The following is a 23,849-nucleotide window of genomic DNA, read 5'->3' on the forward strand; positions in this document are numbered from 1 at the left end:
GAGATGTTCAGCTGTTACAGTATGAAATGACAGTTGTGATCTTAATTTTAAATATTTCTGGCATAATTCACAAAAGTATGAAAAAGAAGGTGGAATTGTATTTTTAGTAGATTCTAACTTCTTGAGATGTTCAGCTGTTTTTTTATGTTTAGTCAGGCTGGAAGTGGATTTATAAGATTTCTGACATAACTTACAAGAGAATGGCTTCTCACCAGTGTGGGCCCTTTTATGTACAGTTAACGCACTATTTGTACAAAATGATTTTCCACATGCATCACAAGAGTATGGTTTCTCACCAGTGTGGATCCTTCTGTGGCTTGTTAATGCACTGTTTTTTGAAAAAAACTTTTCACAAAAATCACATTGGAATTGGTTCTCACCTGAGCTGTGGGAATCCTTGGTAAAGAATGAATATCAACATGGCTGGTAAAGCTATCATAGTGAGAGAATGTCATGTTACATATTTCACATTTGAATGGTTTTCTATCTGTCTGGAGATAATTCATTGTCAGGACAGATTAGTCAACCTTAAAATTATACAAAATTAAAAACAGTTATTAAAGAGGTAAAATTATCTACATTACATTTATATTAATATTAAACTTAAAATATGCACTTCTGAAACCTTATATAGATTAATTATTTTTTACAGAAGTTGGAAAGATATTTTTCTGTAACTGCTTTAACTAAATGACTTAATTTAACATAATTAAATTCCAAAAAATAAATTCTAATAAATAAAGACTGAGTTTTCTCTAACCTCACATTTTCTGTGAATTACAGAAATTGAATTTTCCACATTGTGCGAGTAAGAACTTAAGCTGAGCAAACAAAAATTATCTTTATTTACTTATCCTATTGGATCCAAGATTTCCTCAAATTATAAAGGTACCCTCCGCAAAAATAGTTAAAAACATTCCCTATACTTAAAAGTAGCTTCGCTGTAAAAGAATATTTAATCTCTAATAAACTAAGGCATCACTTCAATACCTAACCAAATAACTATGGAGTGTCCAAATACCTGTATTCATTTGTGATATTTTCATTATTCCATGTAATCAAATTTCATTTCCGTGTTCTGAAAATATAAAAACAATCAAGAAATAAAAATGTACAGAAAACAAACAAGAATTACATATTTACACAGAGAGATAACTTTAAAATCCTTTAAAATAAGTAAGAAAAAATATAATGGAAAAAGTTGATATAACAAGGGAAAAAATAACTAAGTAAGTAAGTAAGATATTGTCTTTTTTATATACAACAATTTAATTTACTAAAAATTCATCTTTCTTATTAAACCAAATTCTATATTTTGATAAAATTAATACTATCATAGAGTCAATCATATTCAATTTTATGTTCCACAATGTCAAAATTATTGACTACATCCTCATCAGAATAATGTTCACAAGAAAGTGAATGTTTATCTTGAATTACTTTTTCTATTTCCTTTTTTATAGTTTCTTCAACATTCTCAGACTCCATGTTGATAGCAGATTCTAACTTCTTGAGATGTTCAGCTGTTACAGTATGGAATGAGTATTCAGATCTTAATTTAAAATATTTCTGGCATAATTCACAAGAGTATGGAAAAGAAATTGTAACTGTATTCTTAGTAGAATCTAACTTCTTGAGATGTTCAGCTGATTTTTTATGTTTTGACAGATCTGAGCTAGAGGAATAAGATTTCTGGCAGAATTCACAAGAGTATGGCTTCTCTCCTGTATGGATCCTCTTGTGCTTTGTTAAGTCACAACTTGTACGGAAAGCTTTTTCACATGTACCACAAGAGTATGGCTTCTCACCTGTATGGATCCTCTTGTGCTTATTCAAGTCACTACTATTTGAAAATGCCCTTTCACAAACATTACATTTAAATGGCTTCTCTCCTGTATGAATTCTCATGTGTCTTATCAAATTACCGTTTGTAGAGAATTCCTTGCAGCAGATATGACACTTAATCATGATGAATTATTAAATGTTCTTGCACCTGAAATAAATATTATATAATGTTATACTATAAATAACAATTTTAAGCCTTAAAAATTATGATAATTATTTCAAATACTGTAAATACTGGTAAAACAGTTTTGGTATATCAGTTACCCTATATATAATTTAAGTGTGTCCGTATGTCTGTCTATGAAAACTAACTCAATAAATCTTATTTAGTCTTGCTACTCTATATTTTAGGTGTGCCATACATCTGTCAATATGTAGGTACAAGTATTCTAGATATACCTTTAGATGAAGACTCTCTTCTTACATCTAATTCTTATACCACTTTCTCTTCTATTCACTCACATGTACATGACAAAAGTATTATTACTCGATCCACTTTTGATGTTTAATTCAATGTCCATCTTCAGCTTTAATTTGAAATACATATTATAGAAAAAAGCATCCCAAACCCCAACTGTTTTCTTTAAATAATAATTTTATTACAGAAAACTAGTTCATTTTTATTGCAAAGAGATGGACATTTAGGTGGGTCAATTTGCAATCTTTTTTGGATTTTCCCATTAGTAAACATTGGCATGGGTTACTGGGCCAATATAAAACCCTGTGAAACTTTGAAAGGTTTTTATTAATCCAAAAAAAAACGGGCGTGGAGGGGGGATAACAAGTGCCCACCCCTTTATAAAACAAAAAAAAATGAAATTCCTTCTAACACAGGCATGTTGCATATGATATCAAAATGACCGCATTGAAATGCTGATTACAAATCTGAAAACCGGTTTGAAAAATATTGCTCCTAGTTCGAATAAGATCTCATTAAGTACCTAAAAACAGCTGATTTAGTCAAAATTGTTTATTTTGGTAGGTTATTTGAAAATCATTTCAGACTGAATCAATACTTTTTAAAACGGTTTTCATATCTGTAATAAGCATTTTAATGCGTTTTGATATGCAACATGCCTGTGTTTGAAGGAATTTCAATTTTTGGTTCTCCTCTTATATCTAATTCTTATCCCACTTTCTCTTCTATCCACTCACATGTACATGACTATAGTATTATTACCAAATCTGCCTTTATTCAATTTCCATCTTCAGCTTTTATTTGAAAAACATACTATAGAAAACAACCATCCCAAACCTCAACTGTTTAAATAATAATTTGTTTACAGAAAACTAATTCACTTTTATGACAGACAGACATATATTCCACAACTTTAATATTGATTCTTAATATTATATTCTGCTACATAATATTTGTAATGTAGAAAACTAACTTACTTTACTTTAATTTACTTTTGATGTTTATTCAATTTCTATATTTAGCTTTTATTTAAAATATATAGTAGAGAAAAAAATCACCCAAAACCCCCACTTAAAAAAAATATTTTTATAACAAAACACTAATTCACTTCTATAATGGACAGACAGACATCCTTTATCTTAATCAAATATTAAGATTCTGCTACATAATATTCGTAATAGAAAACCTACTTTACTTTGCTAAACTCAAATCTCTCGTTTTTTCTATCTTTATATAATCTTAGAGTCTCAATTCATTTTATATTCAGTCTGAAAATAAATACACTAATAATTTTACAAGTTACACAATTCAAATAATGAGATCCGACTAATTGAATATAAGAAAATGAGAAATAGTAAAAGGTGTGTGTTTTAAAACTTAAAAATAGAAAAAGAACTCTAAAATTTTGTATAGCAGTTACTTAAATATAGTATAATAAAGAACTGTGAAGCAACAGGGACAAAATCGCCGCTGCCGCCGAAAACCAGTATATCCCACCAAATATTTTTTTTGCTTTTTCTCGCTAAATTACACAAATTTGTATCATTCAAGACAAACTTAATATTTTCTAATCACGTTGACATTTTATCTACTGTGTATACATAAAATTTGGCTGTTTTCAGCGGGAGCAGCGGTTTAGTCGCCGTTTTCTTACAATCCACGTAATACCCCCATTAAAGCAACTGCAACTCGTAAAGTACTACGCCTATTTTAAAGTCTTACAACATACACCTTTACGAAAATCTACGAAAGCTACTACTTCCTTTTTAAACAAAAACAGTATCTACCCAATTTAGTTGAAATATTATCAATTTTTGCAAATAACTTTTTTTTCAAAGAATTATGATTTCTTTAAAATTATTTTTGGAAAAGAAATATTATATACATTTACTATTAAACCTTAAATACAAACAATAATATAAAATAAAGCATTTACTAAAAGACGTTTACAACAAATTCGCAATTTAGGAACAATCATTTTTACTTTTATCTACTTAAACAAATTCTTCACTCTCAATTACTTCTTCTTCATTTATTTCCTCTTTTATAATTACTTCCAGACTCTCAGCCTCAATCTTAATAGATATAGAATCCTCATCAAGAGTTTCTTCTTCTTTTATCTCAAGTTTTATATCAACTTCACCACAATCAACAAAACTGGTAGAAGCAAAAGATTCTGTATTCTTAGTAGTTTCAAACTTGTTGAGATGTCCAGCTGATTTTTTATGCCTTGACAATTCTGTACTAGTTTTATAAGATTTCTGACATAATTCACAAGAATATGGCTTCTCTCCTGTATGGATCCTCTTATGTCTGATTAAATCATTATTCTTACTAAAAGCTTTTTCACATGTATTGCAGGAGTATGGCTTCTCTCCTGTATGGATCCTCTTATGTTCAGTTAAATGGCTTTGTTGAGAGAAAGTCTTTTCACATGTATCACAAGAGTATGATTTCTCTCCTGTATGAATTCTCTTATGTACTGTTAAATTGCTTTTTGTAGAGAATTCCTTAGCACAGGTATGACACTTGTTCATGATGGATTATTAATTATTCTTGCACCTGGAATAAATATCTAATGTTATACTTGTGTAGAATTTTATAAGTTTGTCACTAGGAAAACTATCTTCTTACATCCATCTTATTTTGTATAGCTACTCTATATGTAGGGTGTGTCCGTCACTATGTAGGTTAATGTATAATACAGACATGATGTCCTATTTTTATTGTTATTGACATGATCATCCTTGTACATTCAGCTACTGCATGACAAGCCCTGTTGCTTATAAAGATACCTGCACTGTAACAAAAAGAAAAACAGAGTGAGCAAAAAAGATATTTTGTTCAAATATCTTAAAATGAAGTGAGTAGCTCACTAATATAATTAAGATATACTTGTGTCACAGGGGTTTTTGTAAGGAGGAAAATCTAAAAACAAAAATATCTAAAGCTTCCAAATTGACTGATTCTGAGAGAAATTATGAAAACAAATTCTGGCACAATCAATGAAAAAAATAACATTTACCTGATTTATCTTAGCTATTTATTCAAATAAATGAAGGCTGTAAGAATTTTCATCGTTATTCATTATCTGAAAAAAATTAAAAGGTATAAAAAAGTTTTGATTTGCAAAATAGAAAAAAAATATTTTAAACCAAATAATCTTATATTACCAGCAAAAGTAGAAAAATAATATTTACAGATTTTATAAAGATAAAGTAAGGGTTGGGAGGAGGGAGTTTTGCCACTTTCACTTCCTATTTGATTTTTAGGCTAGGTATTCATGTTAAACAATATAACCTAAAGACAAAGTTTTATCCCAAATAACCTATGGCCTGACATGAATATCAAGTCTAATAATGGTGGGGTAAATGAAATTGGCAAAACTCCCCCCCCCCTCCCCTTTATATTTACATTTAAATAACACAATATTTACAAAATTTGGTATTTCACATAAGAAAACTATTTGTTCATCATATTTCAATTTTGTGTTCTATGATATCAATACAATCTTTATCCTCAATTTCTTCTTCTTCAATTTCCTGTTTAATATTTTCTTCTACATTATCAGCCTCCATGTTAATAGAGAGAGGATCTTCATCAAGAGTTTCTTCTTTAATTTCTAGTTTAACATCAGCTTCACCACAATCAACAAAACTGGTAGAAGCACAAGATGGAGCTGTATTCTTAGTTGATTCTAATTTCTTGAGATGTCCAACTGATTTATTATGCATTGAAAATTCTGAATTTGAGTTATAATATTTTTTGCACATTTCACAAGAGTATGGCATCTCTCCTGTGTGGGTCCTCTTATGAAGAGTTAATTTACTTTTTTGTGAGAAAGCCTTATCACATATGTCACAAGAGTATGGCTTCTCCTTTGTATGGATCATCTTATGGATAGTTAATACACTTTGATGTGAAAAAGTCTTTTCACATGTATCACAAGTGTATGGATCTCTTGAATGGATCCTCTTATGGACAGTTAAATGATTTTGTCTTGAGAAAGTTTTTTCACATGTATCACAAGAGTATGGAACTCTTGTATGGATCCTCTTATGTTCACTTAAATTAAATGGTTGTGAGAAAGATTTTTCACATGAATCACAAGAGTATGGCTTCTCACCTGTATGAACTCCCATATGTCTTGTCAAATTACTCTTTAAAGAAAATTCTTTGCTACAGATATGACACTTGTTCATGATGGATTATTAATTGTTCTTACACCTGGAATAAAATAATATTTAAAATAATACAACTTGTGTAGAGTTAAAACTAATAATTTCAAGCATTAATTATTTCATCAATCATTTCAGTTCATGTCTTTTCTGAATGCTTTTTGATTTTACTATATCATAAATTATTTTTTTAGTAACAGAGCTAGCCTATAATTAAGGTGTGTCCGTCATTATGTAGGCCAACGTATTCCAGATGAACTATATGAAAACTTTCTCCTTACATCCATATGCTATTTAGTATAGCTACTCTACATGTTGGGTGTGTCCATCACTATGTAAGTAAAAGTATTCCAAATATGCTGTGCTGTTTTATTCAATGTTATGGACAAAATTATCCTTGTACATGTTAAAAACTAACTTACTTTAATTTTGTGAACTGAGACTATGCGTGGTTTGTTTCTCTTTATGTTGACTTCAGTTTCAAATCTTATTTCATTTTATTTTTTGTCTGAAAATAGACAAAATTATTATTTAATAAGTAGATCTAATTGAATTAAAAAAGATATACACATTTTTGTATTCAGGAGGACAAAAAATATGTATAAACAAAAACAGTATCTACACGATTTAGTTGAAATATTTAAAATTTTCACAATTTTTTAGTTTTCCTCAAACTTAGGTTAGGGTAAATTGGTTATTTACATGTACAAGGTAGCCCCACTGGGTTAGGGCAATGCAGATTTATGTTTAAACAATAAAGCAAATAAAATATATACCTAAGAATCTACCTATTTAAAATTTTTTTACAAATAACATTTTTTTCTCACAGAATTATGATTTAAAATTATTTTTGGAGAATCAATAATATTTACACATATTATCAAATCTTAAATACACACATAAATAAACATAATTAAGCACTTTTTAAAAGACATTTACAATAAATTCGCAATTTAGGTTCGTGCATTTATCAAACATTTTCATTTTTATATACTTAAACAAATTTTTCACTCTCAATTCCTTCATCCTCCTTTATTTCCTCTTTAATAATTACTTCCACACTCTCAGCCTCTATATTTATATATACAGGATCTTCATCAAGATTTTCTTCTACTTTCTTCTCTAGTTTGATATTAGCTTCACCACTATCAACAAAACTGGTAGATGTAGAAGGTGAAACTGTATTTTTAGTAGATTCTAACTTATTGAGATGTCCAGCAGATTTATTGTGTCTTGTCAAGTTTGATCTATCATTAAAAGACTTCTTGCATAATTCACAAGAGTATAGCATATCTTCTGTATGGATCTTCTTATGACGAGTTAATGCTCTCTGTTCTACAAAAGCTTTTTTACATGTATCACATGAGTATTGTTTTTCTCCTGTATGGATCCTCTTATGGACAGCTAATTGAATTGGTTGTGAGAAAGATTTTTCACATGTATCACAAGAGTATGGCCTTTCTCCTGTATGAATCCTCTTATGTTCAGCTAATGTATCTTGTCTTGAGAAAGCCTTTTCACATGTATCACAAGTAAATGGCCTCTCTCCTGTATGAATTCTCATGTGTCTTCTCAAATCACTCTTTTGAGAAAATTCCTTCAAGCAGATATGACACTTGTTCATGTTGAATTCTTAATTGTTTTAGCACCTGGGATAAATAATATTTAATGTAATACCTTTGTCAGGGTTGTCATTTTGGGCGGGCGCTTTTGGGCGTGCAGTTTTGGGCGGGCGGTTTTGGGCCGCCCAATATAAGGTACTTTTGGGCAGTTTTAGGCACCCCCCTTTTAGGGGGAGAGAAAAAGGGGAGGGGGTTAAAAAAGAGGGGGGGAGGGCCTATTTTTGGGGGGATATCCTTATACTAAAGTAACAGGATGTGTGTCTTTTTGTTTGTGTGTCTGTGTGTTTGTACCGAAGGATCTCGCTAACCGCTGAACCGATCGGGTTCTCCTTAACAGGGTAGCTTCTCATAGGTTCTGGGAAGGTTTATAACTATTTTGGGGGAGGGTACCACCACCCTCCTAAGAGAAATCGCCCCTAGAAAAAAATTACACTCCCCCAAAAACTCAAAAAAAAAATTTTTAAACTAAAAATAAAAATGGGGGAGAGGAAACCCATCCCCCCCCAAAAAAAAAAAATTATTCCTCCCCCCCCCCCCCCCAAATTTTTTTTTTACTTTTTCTTTTTAAATCTAATATAATAATAAAATTGGATTATCAAATTTGACTCTCCCCTCCTCAAGTGCCCCTAGAGGTCTCTAGGGCCGTAGCCGCTAGTTATCTATATAAATTAGTAAGCTTTTTTGTATCTAGAGAAGGATTTCGCTAACTGCTGAACCGATATGGTTCTCCTTTCCAGTGGAGCCTTTATAGATCCTGAGATGGTTTTAGGCTATTTTATTTCTAATAATAAGTCTAGGTATGGTTTAAGGCTATTTTATATCCTTTTTAAATGCTTTTTACGACATTTGCCCAAAAAGGGTGTCCAAAACCACTTTTGGGCGCCCAAAACCCGCCTAAAACCCTTTTGGGCAATTGGGCCGCCCAATATCAAAAAAAGTGCCCAATTCGACAACCCTGACCTTTGTAGAATTGAAAATTATAATTTTAAGCCTTTATTATTTTATAAATCTTTTTTATTGTATGGCTTTATATTTACAGCATCTCAATATTTAAGGTGGTGTTCATAGGTCTGTCACTGTGTAGAAAAAAAATATTGTATCAAAACTCTCCTCCGGACATCTATATCTTATTTATATAGCTCCTCTATATGGGTGTGTCTGTCATTATGTACAACAAAGTACTTATATTTTTCTTTAAAATGTTGTTAGTTAATTTTTTTCTGTACTACTTAATTATAGATAAAATTATCATTGTATAATTGTATTTTTAAACTTACTTACTTTTTTTCTGAACTACAATCGTAGTTTTATTTCTCCTTATGTTTCAATTGACTTGAGCTTTGTATTCTTGAATCTTATTACATTTTATATTCTGTCTAAAAAAAATATTATTAAAATGTGTATTTGATGCTTGTGACTCGAGGGACTGACTGGAATATATATTTCTGGCTCATTCACGCCTCAGCTGCTTCTACATACCCTTGGATGAGAATAAAGTACTTATTTTTGATACCCAATAGGCATGTAAAAAATATCAGTACAACTCTTGGCCTAAGCTTCTCTGCAATCGTCATTTATTAGAAATTTAATTTGAGACACCTGCCATACTCAGACAGGTGAGGTAATAATGAGGAGCTCCTGTAATACAACATATCAAGAACTAATGTGCATAATTAAACATGGAGCTTGAGCTAGCCAAAAGGATAAATCTAAATAAAAACTATAGTCTACTAAAGTATTAAGGTTACCTAGGTAGCTAATAATAATATTAAAATTGAGTCTTCAGTGGTGTCTATACATATATAGGTACCTATGTTGCTAATGTCGTTTGGGTGGAACAGTCAACTTGTCAACTCAAGGCCAGGCTCTTGGTCCTTCACCTCATACCCGTAGTACAGTACATCACAGACAACCAACTCTCTGTGATGCACGACCTTTGTCTGAGAAGTCCTAACTGTGCATGGTAACGAGTTGCGCCTGTTTTGGGCCAAGGCATTCCCCCCACTCTAACTATTTACATCGCACATTTGACACAGTAGCAGTGGGAACTATTTTTAACGTCTTTATTTTTGACACGGTGTCGGACCGAGATTCGAACCTATCACCTTCCCGACGACGAGCGAATGTGCTACATGTTGAGCCACGGTCGCGGGTCATATATAGGTACCTAAGTAATAATACCTTAGAAATATGGTTTGAGAGGTTAAATATAAAAAGAGTTCCTATCTAATAATACTTTTCAGAATGTTGATGAGGAGGCTTGGGAGGAAATCCCACTGCTTTGTTCAATTCTCCTCACAGAAAATGAACATGAATGACATATTCATACATAATTTGTCAATAATAGTTTCATGCAAGCTTCTTCATGATGCATCTTGGTTTTTAAGTTGGAGGTTTAAAAAAATTAAATAAGGGTTTTCCTAATGCCTTCTCTTAATTCCTATAGGCGTGATATTCAAAATGGAACACATGCCATAGTCATAAGTCCAGGGTGATGTAATAGAGTAGCTTCCACAAAAATTTTGGGTCATTCTGAAAATTAGCATTCAACTTCTATGCCTCAGGTTTTCCAAAAGTACTGTATATCTTAATCCTAACATAAGAGAATTGGGGCTATTGAAACCTAAAGGATATCTTCGAAATTCACACCACCCCATGGTTCACTTCCCCCAATCAACATTGGCCATTTAATTGATTCCAATAGGGATAATTGCTTGAAGTGCATATAATAAGTTGTGCAACTTGAAGTAGTGTAAAGAAAAATATAATTTTACCACACAGTTTTGGAGATACAGTTTGTGGTTGTTTAGGTTGCTATTTTAGAAAAAGAAATAGAAGCATAAATCACCAGAATACTGTTACACATTAGTTTTTCATAGGCAAGAAATTAATGAGGGAAAATAATATTGGGCCACTAAAAGTTTTGTCAAGTTGTTGTGAGGCAAATGTTACATATTTAAAAGATGCATATATCACTTGGTATTATAAAAACAACATGGAAAAATTTTAATTAACTTATTTATATGTTTTTAAAACACATAAGAAATAGAAAGAAATATTAGGTTTTCTAATCTATATCCATAAGTAATAATTGCAGCTGTCCCTTTGGAGACTAAGAACATATCTAAATCACTTTACATATATACTTACCTAGGTATTATGTATGCAAGGGTCATGATTCAGCAAATTAAATCCATATAAAATTAATAAAAATTTGTTGTGTGATGTAACTAAAGGGAAGTGGATAAGAATGGGTGAAAAGAAGGAGTTGGGTTGTGGGGAAATTTTTACTTAGAATTGTTTGTCAGAATCAATATCCCTAGTCCCTTATTGTATTGTCAATCATACTGTAATAATTAGCAGCATTACATTATCAATATGCCAGAAAAAATTACATTTCTTTCTCTAACATTTCATAATAGTTCTACATAAATTTTCCCACTCTTAATTATATCCTTAAACTATTGTGAATCTTTTTGTTTAGTGCCTTAAAGTTTTGATCTAAAAATTTTAATAAATATTTAACAAAATGATAAAATATTAACAAATTATTAAAAATAAACATCTGAGATATAAAATAATCTAAATTTAGATTTTCCTTGCTGAAATATTTGTCTAATCGTAAATTATAATTGATTCGTCACAAAAAATAAGCATATTCTACAATTCAATATTGGTTTTGTTATTTTAATTGTTTTGAAAAAGCTCTGTTTATTTACTTCGTACGAATGCCGCACTCTCTATTTATCAATAAATATCGTATTTGATAATCGTTTGGTCGAAATATTCTATGATATATTTTCCCCACAAATTAATTTAATTTTTTAATGGATATTTACATATTTTCCGTAGAAAAATCAATTTATTTAGCTGTATATAGAGTAAATACAATTTTAAAAACTAACTATAAAAAATATTTCTATTTGTTACCTTTTTATTTAAAAAAATGCAAAGGGAATTTTAACATAGTTTTGTATATAATCAAAGACGACATTAAATAGTCCGCATAAAGTGCGGCATTTGAGCAATGTTTATAAACAACTATTTTTAAATAAATCTTTGTTATTGTTTACTTTTATTCTTCACAAATAAATCAAAGAAAGTAATGAATATGAACTATATATGTAAACACAAATTAATAGCTGCAAAAAGATAAAAAAAAATCGTTTTAGATATACTAACATTTTATTTAGTTCTAAAGAACAAAAATACTTTGTATCTTTTCAATACTCTAATTCATACTATTTGACTTAAAGAAACATCAATCAATTTAAGTTTATTTTTTTTAAAACCTTTTTTTTAAATTGGAAACTTATAGAGAACAGCATATTAAGTTAAGATAATACAGATGCTATTTAAAATTAAAGGTTAAAATGTACAATTACCTATATTACACATTTGATATTTTTTGCAATTGTGTTAAACATTCAGACATATCTATAATCAGCACTTATAAAAAGGATCTAGTCATGAAAAAAAGTATATAATTCAATCACAATTAGTATGGCAAAGCAACTTTCTAATTTTGGTGCACAGGTTTTTGCCAGTCTTATATCTTAGTCACATATAATTCTTTTGAAAATGTAAGACAGACCTGCAGTTAGAGGAGGGGGGGGGGGGGTGGTGGTGGTGTAAAACAGGATATTTTGAAAGCTAATAAATGTTGTTTGAATTTTTTTTAACTAACTTCAATACATTCTCAATCTCAGAAGTTTAATTAGTTAGGTACCTACCTCCGTTTAGTATATATATGCATACAGCAAATATTATATATTATCTTTAGCTGGGTAGTCTCAATTAGTGCATTTTAACTTTTCCTTTAGGGTAAAATATTGTTAGGTGGGTGTGCCTTTTTAACCTGTCAATATTTAATGGAGGGGGGGTGCATCAAGTTGTAAATCAGAGTTTAGTGTAGGGTGGTTGCTGGGGTATGATGACAACATTCTCTGGTTTCATCCTCTAACCAATTGAAAATATCTAGGTCATTTTCATTTAGTCTCAAATATTTTACTGAAAAGTGACTTTTTGAGAATAGGTACCTAGGTAATATTTTTTTTTGTTAAAATACATGGAGTACAGCTAGTCAAATTTTATGTCTTCCTAATCTTATAATATACAGTAGTAAGGCTTTTTTGTCTGAAGCTAAATGTCATGGAAATTAATGATATAAATAGTTGAACTTTTCAGTGAAGCTGTAAAAATCAAATGGAGTGTAGGCTAATTTTCTAATGGTATAAAAAGTTGCATTTTACATTTACAATAAAATTTCTATCTCTATTTTTCCCAGCCAGCTTTTAAAAGTAGTTTCTATATTTGAAAATATTCAAATATTGATATGTTTGAAACATTACAAGTGTAAAGTGAAATTCTTATGAAAACAAAAGTTTTTCTCAGATGATTGAAATTGTCTAATTTGGCAAAAGGAGGCAAACAAATTCGGTTGGAAACGCCACCATTTCTAACAATTCTATGTTGTACAATTTAAAGTAACTGCCATGCCTAATCTCAGAACTGTAACTCTTTATTTAGTTGAGTTCCTTTAACTTTTGGTTTCAATTTCTGAAATTGTAGGTAGGTATGTTTTTTAGTCAAAAAACTAAAAAAGTAGTCATCTTGTATTTGAATATGCAGCCACTATGCTTCTGCAACCAGGCTTTTCAATTTTTCATTAGGTACCTCTGACAACAGCTGCAGTCTTCACCAGCTTGTTATTTTCAGCCAGCAAAAGCTTGATAAGCAGACCCAGGCTTTACATCTTCATATTACCAAGAACCACTCTTCAGTTCAGAATTTATCTCTTTAAAACTTTTTGAAATTAGTTCATTTAAGGTGAGATACAGCTAAATAATTAAACAATTTATAATTTTTTAATCAAGGGATTTATCAAATAAAGGAATTTTGTAAACACATTGAGAGATGTGAAACCTTTTTTTATGATAATAGCATTTCAATTATAATATAGAAGCAGATCCATACAGGTGTGTAGCTATTCAAATGTTTTTTTTTTAAATTAGGTAGCTAATCTTTAATACAAAGTAGAACCATGTCCTGAATATCTATGATGTTCTATCTCTTGTTCATGTGATATCTTGGGATGTAAATATCCATTTATGGTAAAGATTATGTTAGTAAATAACTCATTTAATTTATTTTCAGACTGAATGTAAAATGAAATAAGACTCAAGATTATAAAACTTAAGTCAGTAGAAACATAAAGATAAAGAAAAGACAAGTAAATTGAGTTTAGCAAATCAAAGTAAGTTATTTTTTTATACATATATAAAAACAAGTTTGAAAACATCAGTAAAAGCAATGCAATTTAATATCAGATTGTTGGACATACCAACATTTCTTGAATAGATGAAATAGTTTTAAGAATAAACTTATATTTTTAGTACTTGATAATAGGGATGCTTTGCTTACAACAATCTACATCGTTGTTTTAGGAATTATAATTTAAAAAATCATATGAATAGTTAAAAATCAACATATTCTAAATTTTTGATGAACAGAAATACTGGTAACGATTATAGAGTTGCTATGCTAGTTAAGAAATTGATATAAGGAGAAAGTTTTCATAAAATACTTTTTCCTAAGTGTTGAAAGGCCTTCAGACATGATCTTAAATAAATCTCATATTCATAAAAATGAAATCCTTTAAAACTAATGATAGATAATAAGAATTATTATCTTTAAATCTATACTGGTATTACAATAAATATTATTTATTCCAGGTGCAAGACCAATTAATAATCCATCATGAACAAGTGTCTTATCTGCTGCAAAGAATTCTCTTACAAGAGCCATGTAACAAGACATATGAAAATTCATACAGGTGAGAAGCCATACTCTTGCAATACATGTGGAAAAGCTTTTATTAAGAATCATGATTTAACTGTTCATAAGAGGATTCATACAGGAGAGAAGCCTTACTCTTGTGATACATGTGAAAAATCTTTCCGTACAAATTATGAGTTAACAGTACATAAGATGGTCCATCATACAGGAGAGAAGCCATACTCTTGTGATACATGTAATAAAGCTTTCCTCACAAATAGTGACCTAACTATTCATAAGAGGATCCACTCAGGAGAAAGGCCATTCTCTTGTAAATTATGCAATAAATCTTTTAAATCAAATTCAGATTTGTCACAGCACAACAAAACTGCTAAACATCTAAAGAAGTTGGAATCTCATAAGAATAGAGATTCACCTTCTACTTCTACAAGTTTTGATTCTTGTGGTGAAGCTAGTGGAAATCTTGAGACAGAAGAAAGGGAAACTCTGAATGAAGGTCCTATTTCTAATAAGACTGATGCTTCTGGTTTTGTTGATTGTGTTACTGTTGATAATAAAGAATATTTCTCATGTGATGTTTGCCACAAGAAATTTTCTAAAAGAAGAGGTTTGACAATACACTTGACATTTCATACAAAAGAAAAGCCATTTAAATGTGATTTTTGTAAAGAAGCATTCACACAACAACATCATTTGGAAAGACATATGAGGATTCATAAAGCATCTTTCTCATGTGAGGTTTGTAACAAAACATTTGAATCTAATGATGTCTTAAGTATCCATAAATATTTGCATCCAGAACAAAAGTTCAGCAACAAGATAAAATCAGAGAAGAAAGAAGAAGCAACTCTTGATGAGGATCCTCTCTCTATAAAGATGGAGGCTGAGAGTGTGGAAGTAATTTTAAAAGAGGAAATAAAGGAGGAAGAAGGAATTGAGAGTGAAGAATTTGTTTAAGTAGATAAACATAAAAATGATTGTTTTCAAATTAAATGTTCCTAAATTGCGAATTGTAAACATCATGTTAAAAGTGCTTAATTATGTTTATTTATGTTTGTATTCATGATGTGATGTAATGTGTAAATAGTAATACTTCTCCAAAAACAATTTAAAGAAAAAATGAGAATTCTTTGAAAGAAATGTTATTTGTAAATAGGTAGTATCTTTTTAACTTTGTTTGCTTTATTGTTTAATTATAAATCTAATTGATATAATGTTTAAAAATTGAGTAAATTACAATTTAAAATTGTTTCTGTTTATACATTTTTTTCTATCCTATTGAGCAAGGTCTGTCTACCTTCTCTAATTTTTATTATTTCTCATTTTCTTTCATTAAATTAATCAGATCTCATTATTAGAATTGTGTTACTTGTAAAATCATTATTATATTTATTTTCAGACTGAATATAAAATGAATTGAGACTCTGATTTAATAAAAAGAAGAAAAAAGACAAAGAAAAAACTCCAGTAATTTGAGTTTAGCAAAGTAAAGTAAGTTAGTTTTCTATATTAAAAATATTATATGTAGCAGAATCTTTAGGATATTAATATCAAAGATGTAGGATGTCTGTCTGTCTGTAATAAAAGTTAACTAGTTTTCTGTAATAGAATTATAATTTGAAGAAAACAGTTGGGATTTGGGATGGTTTTTTCTCTAGTATGTTTTTCAAATAAAAGCTGAAGTGTGACATTGAATTAAACATCAAATGTAGATCGAGTAATAATACTTTTGTCATGTACTTGTGAGTGGATAGAAGAGAAAGCGGGATAAGAATTAGATGTAAGAAGATAGTCTTCATCTAGAAGGTATATCTAGAATACTTTTACCTACATATTAACAGATGTATGGCACACCTAAAATATAGAGTTACAAGACTAAATAAGATGTAGGTATGGAGTTAGTTTTCATAGACACACTTAAATTATATATAGGGTAACTGATATACTAAAACTGTTTTACCAGTATTTACAGTATTTGTAATGATTATTATAGTTTTTAAGGCTTAAAATTGTTATTTCCATTTCTACACAAGTATTGCATTAAATATTATTTATTCCAGGTGCAAGAACAAAAAATAATTCATCATGAACAAGTGTCATATCTGTTCCAAGGAATTCTCTAGAAAAAGTGATTTGACAAGGCATATGAGAATTCATACAGGAGAGAAGCCATTCAAATGTGATTTTTGTGATAAGGCATTTTCAGACAGTAGTGTATTAACTAGGCACAAAAGGATCCATAAGGATAACTGTTGTGATACATGTGAAAAAGCTTTCTGTACAAATAGAGAGTTAACTGCCCATAAAATGATCCATATTGGGAACAAGCCATACTCTTGTGAATTATGTAAGATATATGTTTGCTCTAATTCAGAACTGTTAAGACATAATAATTCAGTTACACATCTCATGATGTTAGAATCTAATAAGAATACAGATTCACCTTCTTCTGAGAAGCCATACTCATGTGATCAATGTGAAAAGGCATTTTCTAGTAATAGCGATTTTAACTAAACATAAAAGAGTTCACACAGGTGAGAAGCCATTCTCATGTGATCAATGTAAAAAGACATTTGCAATTGGTAGTCACTTGACTGTCCATAAAAGATCCCATACGGGAGAGAAACCATACTCATGTGATCAATGTGTAAAGACCTTTGCAATTGGTAGTCACTTGACTGTCCATAAAAGATCCCATACGGGAGAGAAACCATACTCATGTGATCAATGTGTAAAGACCTTTGCAACTGGTAGTCACTTGACTGCCCATAAAAGAGTTCATACTGGAGAGAAGCCATACTCATGTGATCAATGTAAAAAAACATTTTCTCACAATGAAAGTTTGACTTACCACAAAAGAGTTCATACAGGAGAGAAGCCATACTCATGTAAGCTTTGTGACAAACATTATACCTTTAGTTCCTTGTTATCAACCCATAATAAAACCACTAAACATTTAGAAATGATGAAAAGCTGTAATAATACAGATCCAACTTCTGTATCTATTAGTTTAATTAATTGTGAAGAAGTTGATGTTAAAGAAGAAATTAAAGAAGAAGAAATATTTGATGAAGATCCTCTCTCTATCCAGATGAGAGCTGACAATATTGAGGAAAATATTAAACAAGAAATAGAAGATCCTCTGTCTTGTCAATAGAATTATGATGAAGATAGAATTGATGATATTGATATTGTTCATCATAAAATAGAAATATAAACCTTTAATTGTCATAGGATGAAAATATTTATTTAGAGAGACAAGATTAATGGTCAATTCAAATAAAAATCTTAATCTTATTTTTCACATTAAAAATCTGCATTTTATCTTTAATTGTTGCAATTTTTTATTCATTTATAAATAGGTAGCTATTGTGTTTATTTCAATTAATATGTGAATATTAGATTATTTTATGGCGTGTCTAAATTATAAATATACTTACTTTTCACTTGATTTTACAGGATCTCCACATTAATCCTGTCTCCATTTTATTTCACATACAATTTGCTGTTTAAATGTTTTTAATTTACATAAATGATTTTATTGTTTTCCAGTATAAAGAAAATCATTTTTTTGTTTCTCTATCTTGTAGTGTAAATAAAATAATTGTCTAATGTAAATATATTATTTTCAGATTAATTCATAACAAACACAAAAATGCATAGAGTATAGATATCAATAAGAAAGAAGTTTTCTACTAATTTTGTTTACAAACACACAGGTTATTAAACTTTTTTATTACTAAAGAGTAACAACTCCCTTCACCTTCCTAAAGGCTTAAAAGCGATATTTTTTTCTTATTTTTGGTCAATGCTAAACTTCCCCAATTATTGTAGCTGTTTACGAGATCTTTGTCTATAATAATATTCAGCCAAGTAAGGGGCTGTAAATCCTTGCAGATTTAAATGCTTGTCAAGGACGTCCAAGCTTTTTTAAAGAGGGGTTAATTTAAAATTGGTTGGGGTAAATGGCACATAAAAAAAGTTTTATACCTAGGGTAAACTGGAGGGTGGGGGGGATTACCTTCTAATTTTTGTGATGGGTACCAACCCGCATTTTAAAAGGGATATTGTACCTACTTATTTGCTAAAGCCAAGGGCTTCTTACCAAGGTGAGAAGTGCCAGCAAATTTTTTTGAGGGATTTTAAAGGGGGGGGGGGGGGAAGGTATAATCTATTATAATTCCAAACATATAGTGCTTTTTTGAGGGGGTGGGCGGAGTTTTACTCCTTAACAATCTTACCTAAATATAAAAGTTTAACAATAATTTGCCGCCAGAATTTTCTTTAAAATAACTCCACACCCTTTATAAAAAAAACATTTGCTTGTCCTGTTACTGATTGAAAAAGGGAGGAGTCCGCGTTTAACATCTTGATTAAGTAAATTGGCGGAGATTTTGTGAGGTTTTATTATTATTCAAGAGTTAACTATTGTTTATGTTTTAGGTTGATAATTGAATCATTGTCAGTCAGTAACTAACATTTACAGTGAACAGAGAGAAATCTGCAGAGGAATTTTGATTGTTGAATAAACTCATGAAAGGTGCTTTAACTTATTTTCATATTTTATGTGCAAAGCCGTTCTCAGATTTTGACCGTCTGTCCGTATTAAGTTCACATTTATTCTGTTTGAGCCGCTAAATTACATTTATATTATATAATGACAAAATGATATATGTACACGTACTATGTACATTTTAAAAACCTATATCATGTAAGAAAGTGTTAACTATGTTTATGATTTAGGTTTATAATTGAATCAACGACAGTCAGCAAGTAACAATCACAATGAACAGAGAGAAATCCATTATACAGATCTACTTTTTATTATAGGTATTTATAGTTTTTTTGTACTTTACATCATTACTTCAGGTTGTTAGTTAACCCTTGCCCCCTTTATTCTATTACTATTTTATACGAAAATCTGCATTAGTTAAACTATTATCAAAAATTGTAAAAATATATCCCGTTTTAACAATTTATGCCTTATTTGATTTTTAGTATACCAAGCTAATTACACATAAATTTAATTTTCAACGTCTTTTTGTCCATCTATCTCTAAGAAATTGAGTGGGGGGAAATGTGAATTTACAGATGCTATTCAAGTTAGACTGTTGATTTTTTGTTCGTAAAAGTTCCCTATTTCAATGAGCATCAAATATTTAATTTACATGGCACTTTAGTCTGTCGGTAATGCTCTGGGGTATTTTAAATTTCTAGAAGATAAATTAATTGCGGATTTTTTTTTTGTGGCGATTGAGAATCTATCTCAAACTCAATCTCTTATACTATTCAATACTATTTTTAAAAGCGAAGCTTTTCTATAATTAGGGTAGGTCCGTCCGTCCATTTCATTAATTTAGTCATGTTAGAATTGTCCGATCGATTTCAAACTTGCCATGGTTATTCCTAAGTGGTTGGGTACAATTTAGAAAGAGTAGCAATTCTATATTATGTCATTTTTAACCATTGAATTTTTAACCTGCTGATTTTTAACCTTTCAGACATAAAAAAATTTCATGTGTTATAATTATCCTATTCATCTGATTTTTGGAATACTGATTCCTATTAAAACAAAGTACAATGCTATAAGGAAGCATATATATAATCAACTTCTAAAACGTAGGCATGTCCTGAAAAAGTACCCTGTAATTATGCAGTCTTTCAACAAATTTACTAACAATTTTGTTTAGACTTATATAGTTGTGACACTCGTGTTAATGTTTGTTTGTCCTACCATTTCAGAGTTATGCCGTTATGGATGTTGTCATTATTGTTTTGTAAATAATTCGTACCTACCCTATATATCACATGATTTTGTGTTTTTATCAGTAAAAATATTATTTTAGGAGATTGAGAGAGGATATACCAGCATGAATACCTGTCATATTTGTAATAAGAATTTTACACAGAAATCTAACTTGGTTGTTCATATGAGGGTTCATACAGGAGAGAAACCATTCTCATGTGATCAATGTGAAAAGGCATTTTCTAGTAATAGCAGTTTAACTATACATAAAAGAGTCCACACAGGTGAGAAGCCATTCTCATGTGATCAATGTGAAAAGACCTTTACAACTAATGGTAACTTGTCTGTCCATAAAAGAGTTCATACTGGAGAAAAGCCATACTCATGTGATCAGTGTAAGAAGACCTTTGCAAGTAGTGGTCAATTGACTCAGCACAAAATAATTCATACTGCTGAGAAACCATTCTCATGTGAACAAATTAAAAAGACCTTTAACAGAAGTAGTCATTTCACTGCCCATAAAAGAGTTCATACTAGAGAGAAGCCATACTCATGTGATCAATGTACAAAGACATTTTCTCACAATGAAAGTTTGACTTACCACAAAAGAGTTCATACAGGAGAGAAGCCATACTCATGTAAACTTTGTGACAAACATTATACCTTTAGTTCCTTGTTATCAACCCATAATAAAACCACTAAACATTTAGAAATGATGAAAAGTTGTAATAATACAGTTCAACCTACTGTATCTATTGGTTTAATTAAATGTGAAGAAGTTGATGTCAAAGAAGAAATTAAAGAAGAGGAAATATTTGATGAAGATCCTCTCTCTATCCAGATGAGAGCTGACAATATTGAGGAAAATATGAAACATGAAATAGAAGATCCTCTTTTTTGTGAACAGAATCATGATAATGATAGTATTGATGATATTGATATTGTTCATCATAAAATAGAGATATAAACATTTAATTGTCATAGGATACAAATGTTTATTTAGAGAGACAAGATTAATGCTCAATTCAAATAAAAATCTAAATCTTATTTTTCACATTAAAAATCTGCATTTTATCTTTATTCGTTGCAATTTTTTATTCATTTATAAATAGGTAGCTATTGTGTTTATTTCAATTAATATGTGAATAATAGATTTTTTTATGGTGTGTCTAAATTATAAATATACTTACTTTACACTTGGTTTTATTTTGTTTATTTATCTTGTAGTTTAAATAAAATAATTGCCTAATGTAAATATATTATTTTCAGATTATATTTAAAACAAATAAAAATGCACAGAGTATATAATCAATAAGAAAGAAGTTTTCTACTAATTTTGTTTACAAACACACAGGTTATTAAATTATTTTATTACTAAAGAGTAACAACTCCCTTTACCTTCGTAAAAGCTTAAAAGCCTTATTTTTTTCTTATTTTTGGTCAATGCTAAACTTCCCCAATTATTGTAGCTGTTTACGAGATCTTTGTCTATAATAATATTTAGCCAAGTAATGGGCTGTAAATCCTTGCAGATTTAAATGTTTGTAAAGGACGTCCAAGCTTTTTTAAAGAGGGGCTAATTTAAAATTGGTTGGGGTAAATGGCACATAAAAAAGTTTTATACTTGGAGGGTGGGGGGGATTACCTTCTAATTTTTGTGACGGGTTACAACCCACATTTTAAAAGGGATATTGTACCTACTTCTTTGCTAAAGCCAAGGGCTTCTTACCAAGGTGAGAAGTGCCAGCAAATGTTTTTGGGGGATTTTAAAGGATTTTTTATGTCTGTTTGAGAAAATATTAAAGTTTATTTAGGTTTAAAGTTTTTATCAAACCGAAGTTAAAAAAATAGATTTTTTCAATAATTACTCAACAGAATTTTAAAAGTAAGGTGTCAAATTAAAGATCTTACTATTTTTGTTCATACTGGCAATTTTCTTCTTTTATTTTGTTGCGTTTTAGTACCTTAAAACCGACTTAATTATTTTTTTTAAAAACTTAAATTACTTCAAAAATAAGAAGTCTACAAAAAAACCGTTTGCATATCTGAATTCTATGAAAAATTTTACATCTACTACTTACTAAAAGAACCGGCTAGCTATCTTAAATAAAAAGCAAAAAAGTTAATACACCTTTATTATGCATGTCAGAATCAGATTCCTTTAACAATAAGTAAAGGATCTGTAAAATTGTTAAAGAAAAGTTGTTTGTTCTTTTAAAACTATTACCTAAGCTTTATTGACAACAACTTGGATATGACTTTAAAAGTTTGTATTGCTTGTCTGAACGCCTGTTTTTTCTTGATTTGCTTCTATGGAATTATCTCTTTTTTTTTAGTTTTAACCTGAATGTTGTGGAAAGCAATTTTTTGTGTTTTCATTATTAAAAATAATATTTTAGGAGATTGAGAGGGGATATACCATCATGAATACCTGTGATATTTGTAACAAATATTTTACACGGAAATCTCACTTGGTTGTTCATATGAGGGTTCATACTGGTGAGAAAGCATACTCATGTGATCAATGTGAAAAGGTTTTCTCTGACAAAAGTGGTTTGACATATCACAAAAGGGTTCATACAGGTGAAAAGCCATACTCATGTGATCAATGTGAAAAGACATTTACAACTAGTAGTGACTTGACTCGACATAAAAGAATCCATACAAAAGAGAAGCCATACTCATGTGATCAATGTGAAAAAGCATATGCACGGAAAGATGAATTGACCCGTCATGAAAGGATCCATACTGGTGAGAAGCAATACTCATGTAAACTTTGTGACAAACAATATGTGTCTACTTCAGGGCTAGCATATCATAATAAATCCTCTGGACATTTAGAAATGATGAAAAGCTGTAATAATCCAGTTCCAACTTCTGTATCTATTGATTTAATTAAATTTGAAGAAGTTTATATCAAGGAAGAAATTAAAGAAGAAGAAATATTTGAAGAGGATCCTCTCTCTATCCAGATGAGAGCTGACAATATTGAAGAAAATATTAAACATGAAATAGAAGATCCTCTTTCTTGCCAACAGAATTATGATGAAGATAGAATTGATGATATTGATATTGTTCATCATAAAATAGAAATATAAACATTTAATTATCATACAATTAATTATTTAGTGAGACAGGATTAATGCTCTATTCAAATAAAAATCTAATTTTTTTTTTTTCATCCTAAAAATCTAAATTTTATCTTTATTTAGTGGAATTTCTTATTCATTTATAAATAGGTA

General features: G+C 29.9%; 5 protein-coding genes across 7 annotated transcripts in view; 2 read left to right on the forward strand and 3 right to left on the reverse strand.

The window, feature by feature from the left end:
* The window catches only part of LOC145312983 (uncharacterized), a 58,572-nt gene extending 53,216 nt beyond the window's left edge, over positions 1-5,356 (reverse strand). Inside the window, exon 1 of the mRNA XM_080152202.1 lies at positions 5,289-5,356. The gene's annotated coding sequence lies outside the window, so the exon portion shown is untranslated. The remainder of the gene's footprint in view (positions 1-5,288) is intronic.
* The window catches only part of LOC145312985 (uncharacterized), a 62,563-nt gene extending 55,619 nt beyond the window's left edge, over positions 1-6,944 (reverse strand). The window contains exons 1-2 of one of the 2 annotated variants that reach the window (XR_013877185.1): positions 6,864-6,944; positions 5,397-6,490 (exon numbers count right to left, since the gene is read on the reverse strand). The gene's annotated coding sequence lies outside the window, so the exon portion shown is untranslated. Of the gene's footprint in view, positions 1-5,396; positions 6,491-6,863 lie in introns of those variants that run through there. The other variant, XM_080152205.1, reaches the window with a different exon arrangement.
* Positions 6,945-6,955: 11 nt separating this feature from the next.
* LOC145312984 (uncharacterized) lies at positions 6,956-9,441 on the reverse strand. Its single transcript, XM_080152203.1, has 2 exons — positions 9,345-9,441; positions 6,956-8,090 (listed from the first exon to the last, which is right to left on the reverse strand). The coding sequence occupies exon 2, from the start codon at positions 8,063-8,065 to the stop codon at positions 7,436-7,438; it is 630 nt and encodes a 209-aa protein (XP_080008329.1). The 5' UTR covers positions 8,066-8,090; positions 9,345-9,441; the 3' UTR covers positions 6,956-7,435.
* Positions 9,442-14,202: 4,761 nt separating this feature from the next.
* On the forward strand, positions 14,203-16,261 carry LOC145312978 (uncharacterized). The gene is made up of 2 exons (XM_080152193.1): positions 14,203-14,319; positions 14,798-16,261. Exon 2 carries the CDS (start codon positions 14,823-14,825, stop codon positions 15,816-15,818), a length of 996 nt encoding a protein of 331 aa, XP_080008319.1. The 5' UTR covers positions 14,203-14,319; positions 14,798-14,822; the 3' UTR covers positions 15,819-16,261.
* Positions 16,262-18,491: 2,230 nt separating this feature from the next.
* Positions 18,492-23,849, forward strand: LOC145315037 (uncharacterized). Of its 2 annotated transcripts, XR_013877928.1 has the most exons (4): positions 18,492-18,580; positions 19,305-19,401; positions 19,605-19,691; positions 20,708-21,730. XR_013877928.1 is itself a non-coding variant. In XM_080155095.1 (2 exons), exon 2 carries the CDS (start codon positions 23,031-23,033, stop codon positions 23,703-23,705), a length of 675 nt encoding a protein of 224 aa, XP_080011221.1. In that variant the 5' UTR covers positions 18,492-18,580; positions 23,007-23,030; the 3' UTR covers positions 23,706-23,849. The 2 variants fall into 2 exon arrangements, 1 of the variants encoding a protein (XP_080011221.1); XM_080155095.1 differs by lacking the exons at positions 19,305-19,401; positions 19,605-19,691; positions 20,708-21,730 and adding an exon at positions 23,007-23,849.

The sequence above is a fragment of the Acartia tonsa genome, chromosome 3, assembly GCF_053477335.1.
Source record: "Acartia tonsa isolate MP-2025a chromosome 3, ASM5347733v1, whole genome shotgun sequence".
Lineage (NCBI taxonomy): Eukaryota > Metazoa > Arthropoda > Copepoda > Calanoida > Acartiidae > Acartia > Acartia tonsa.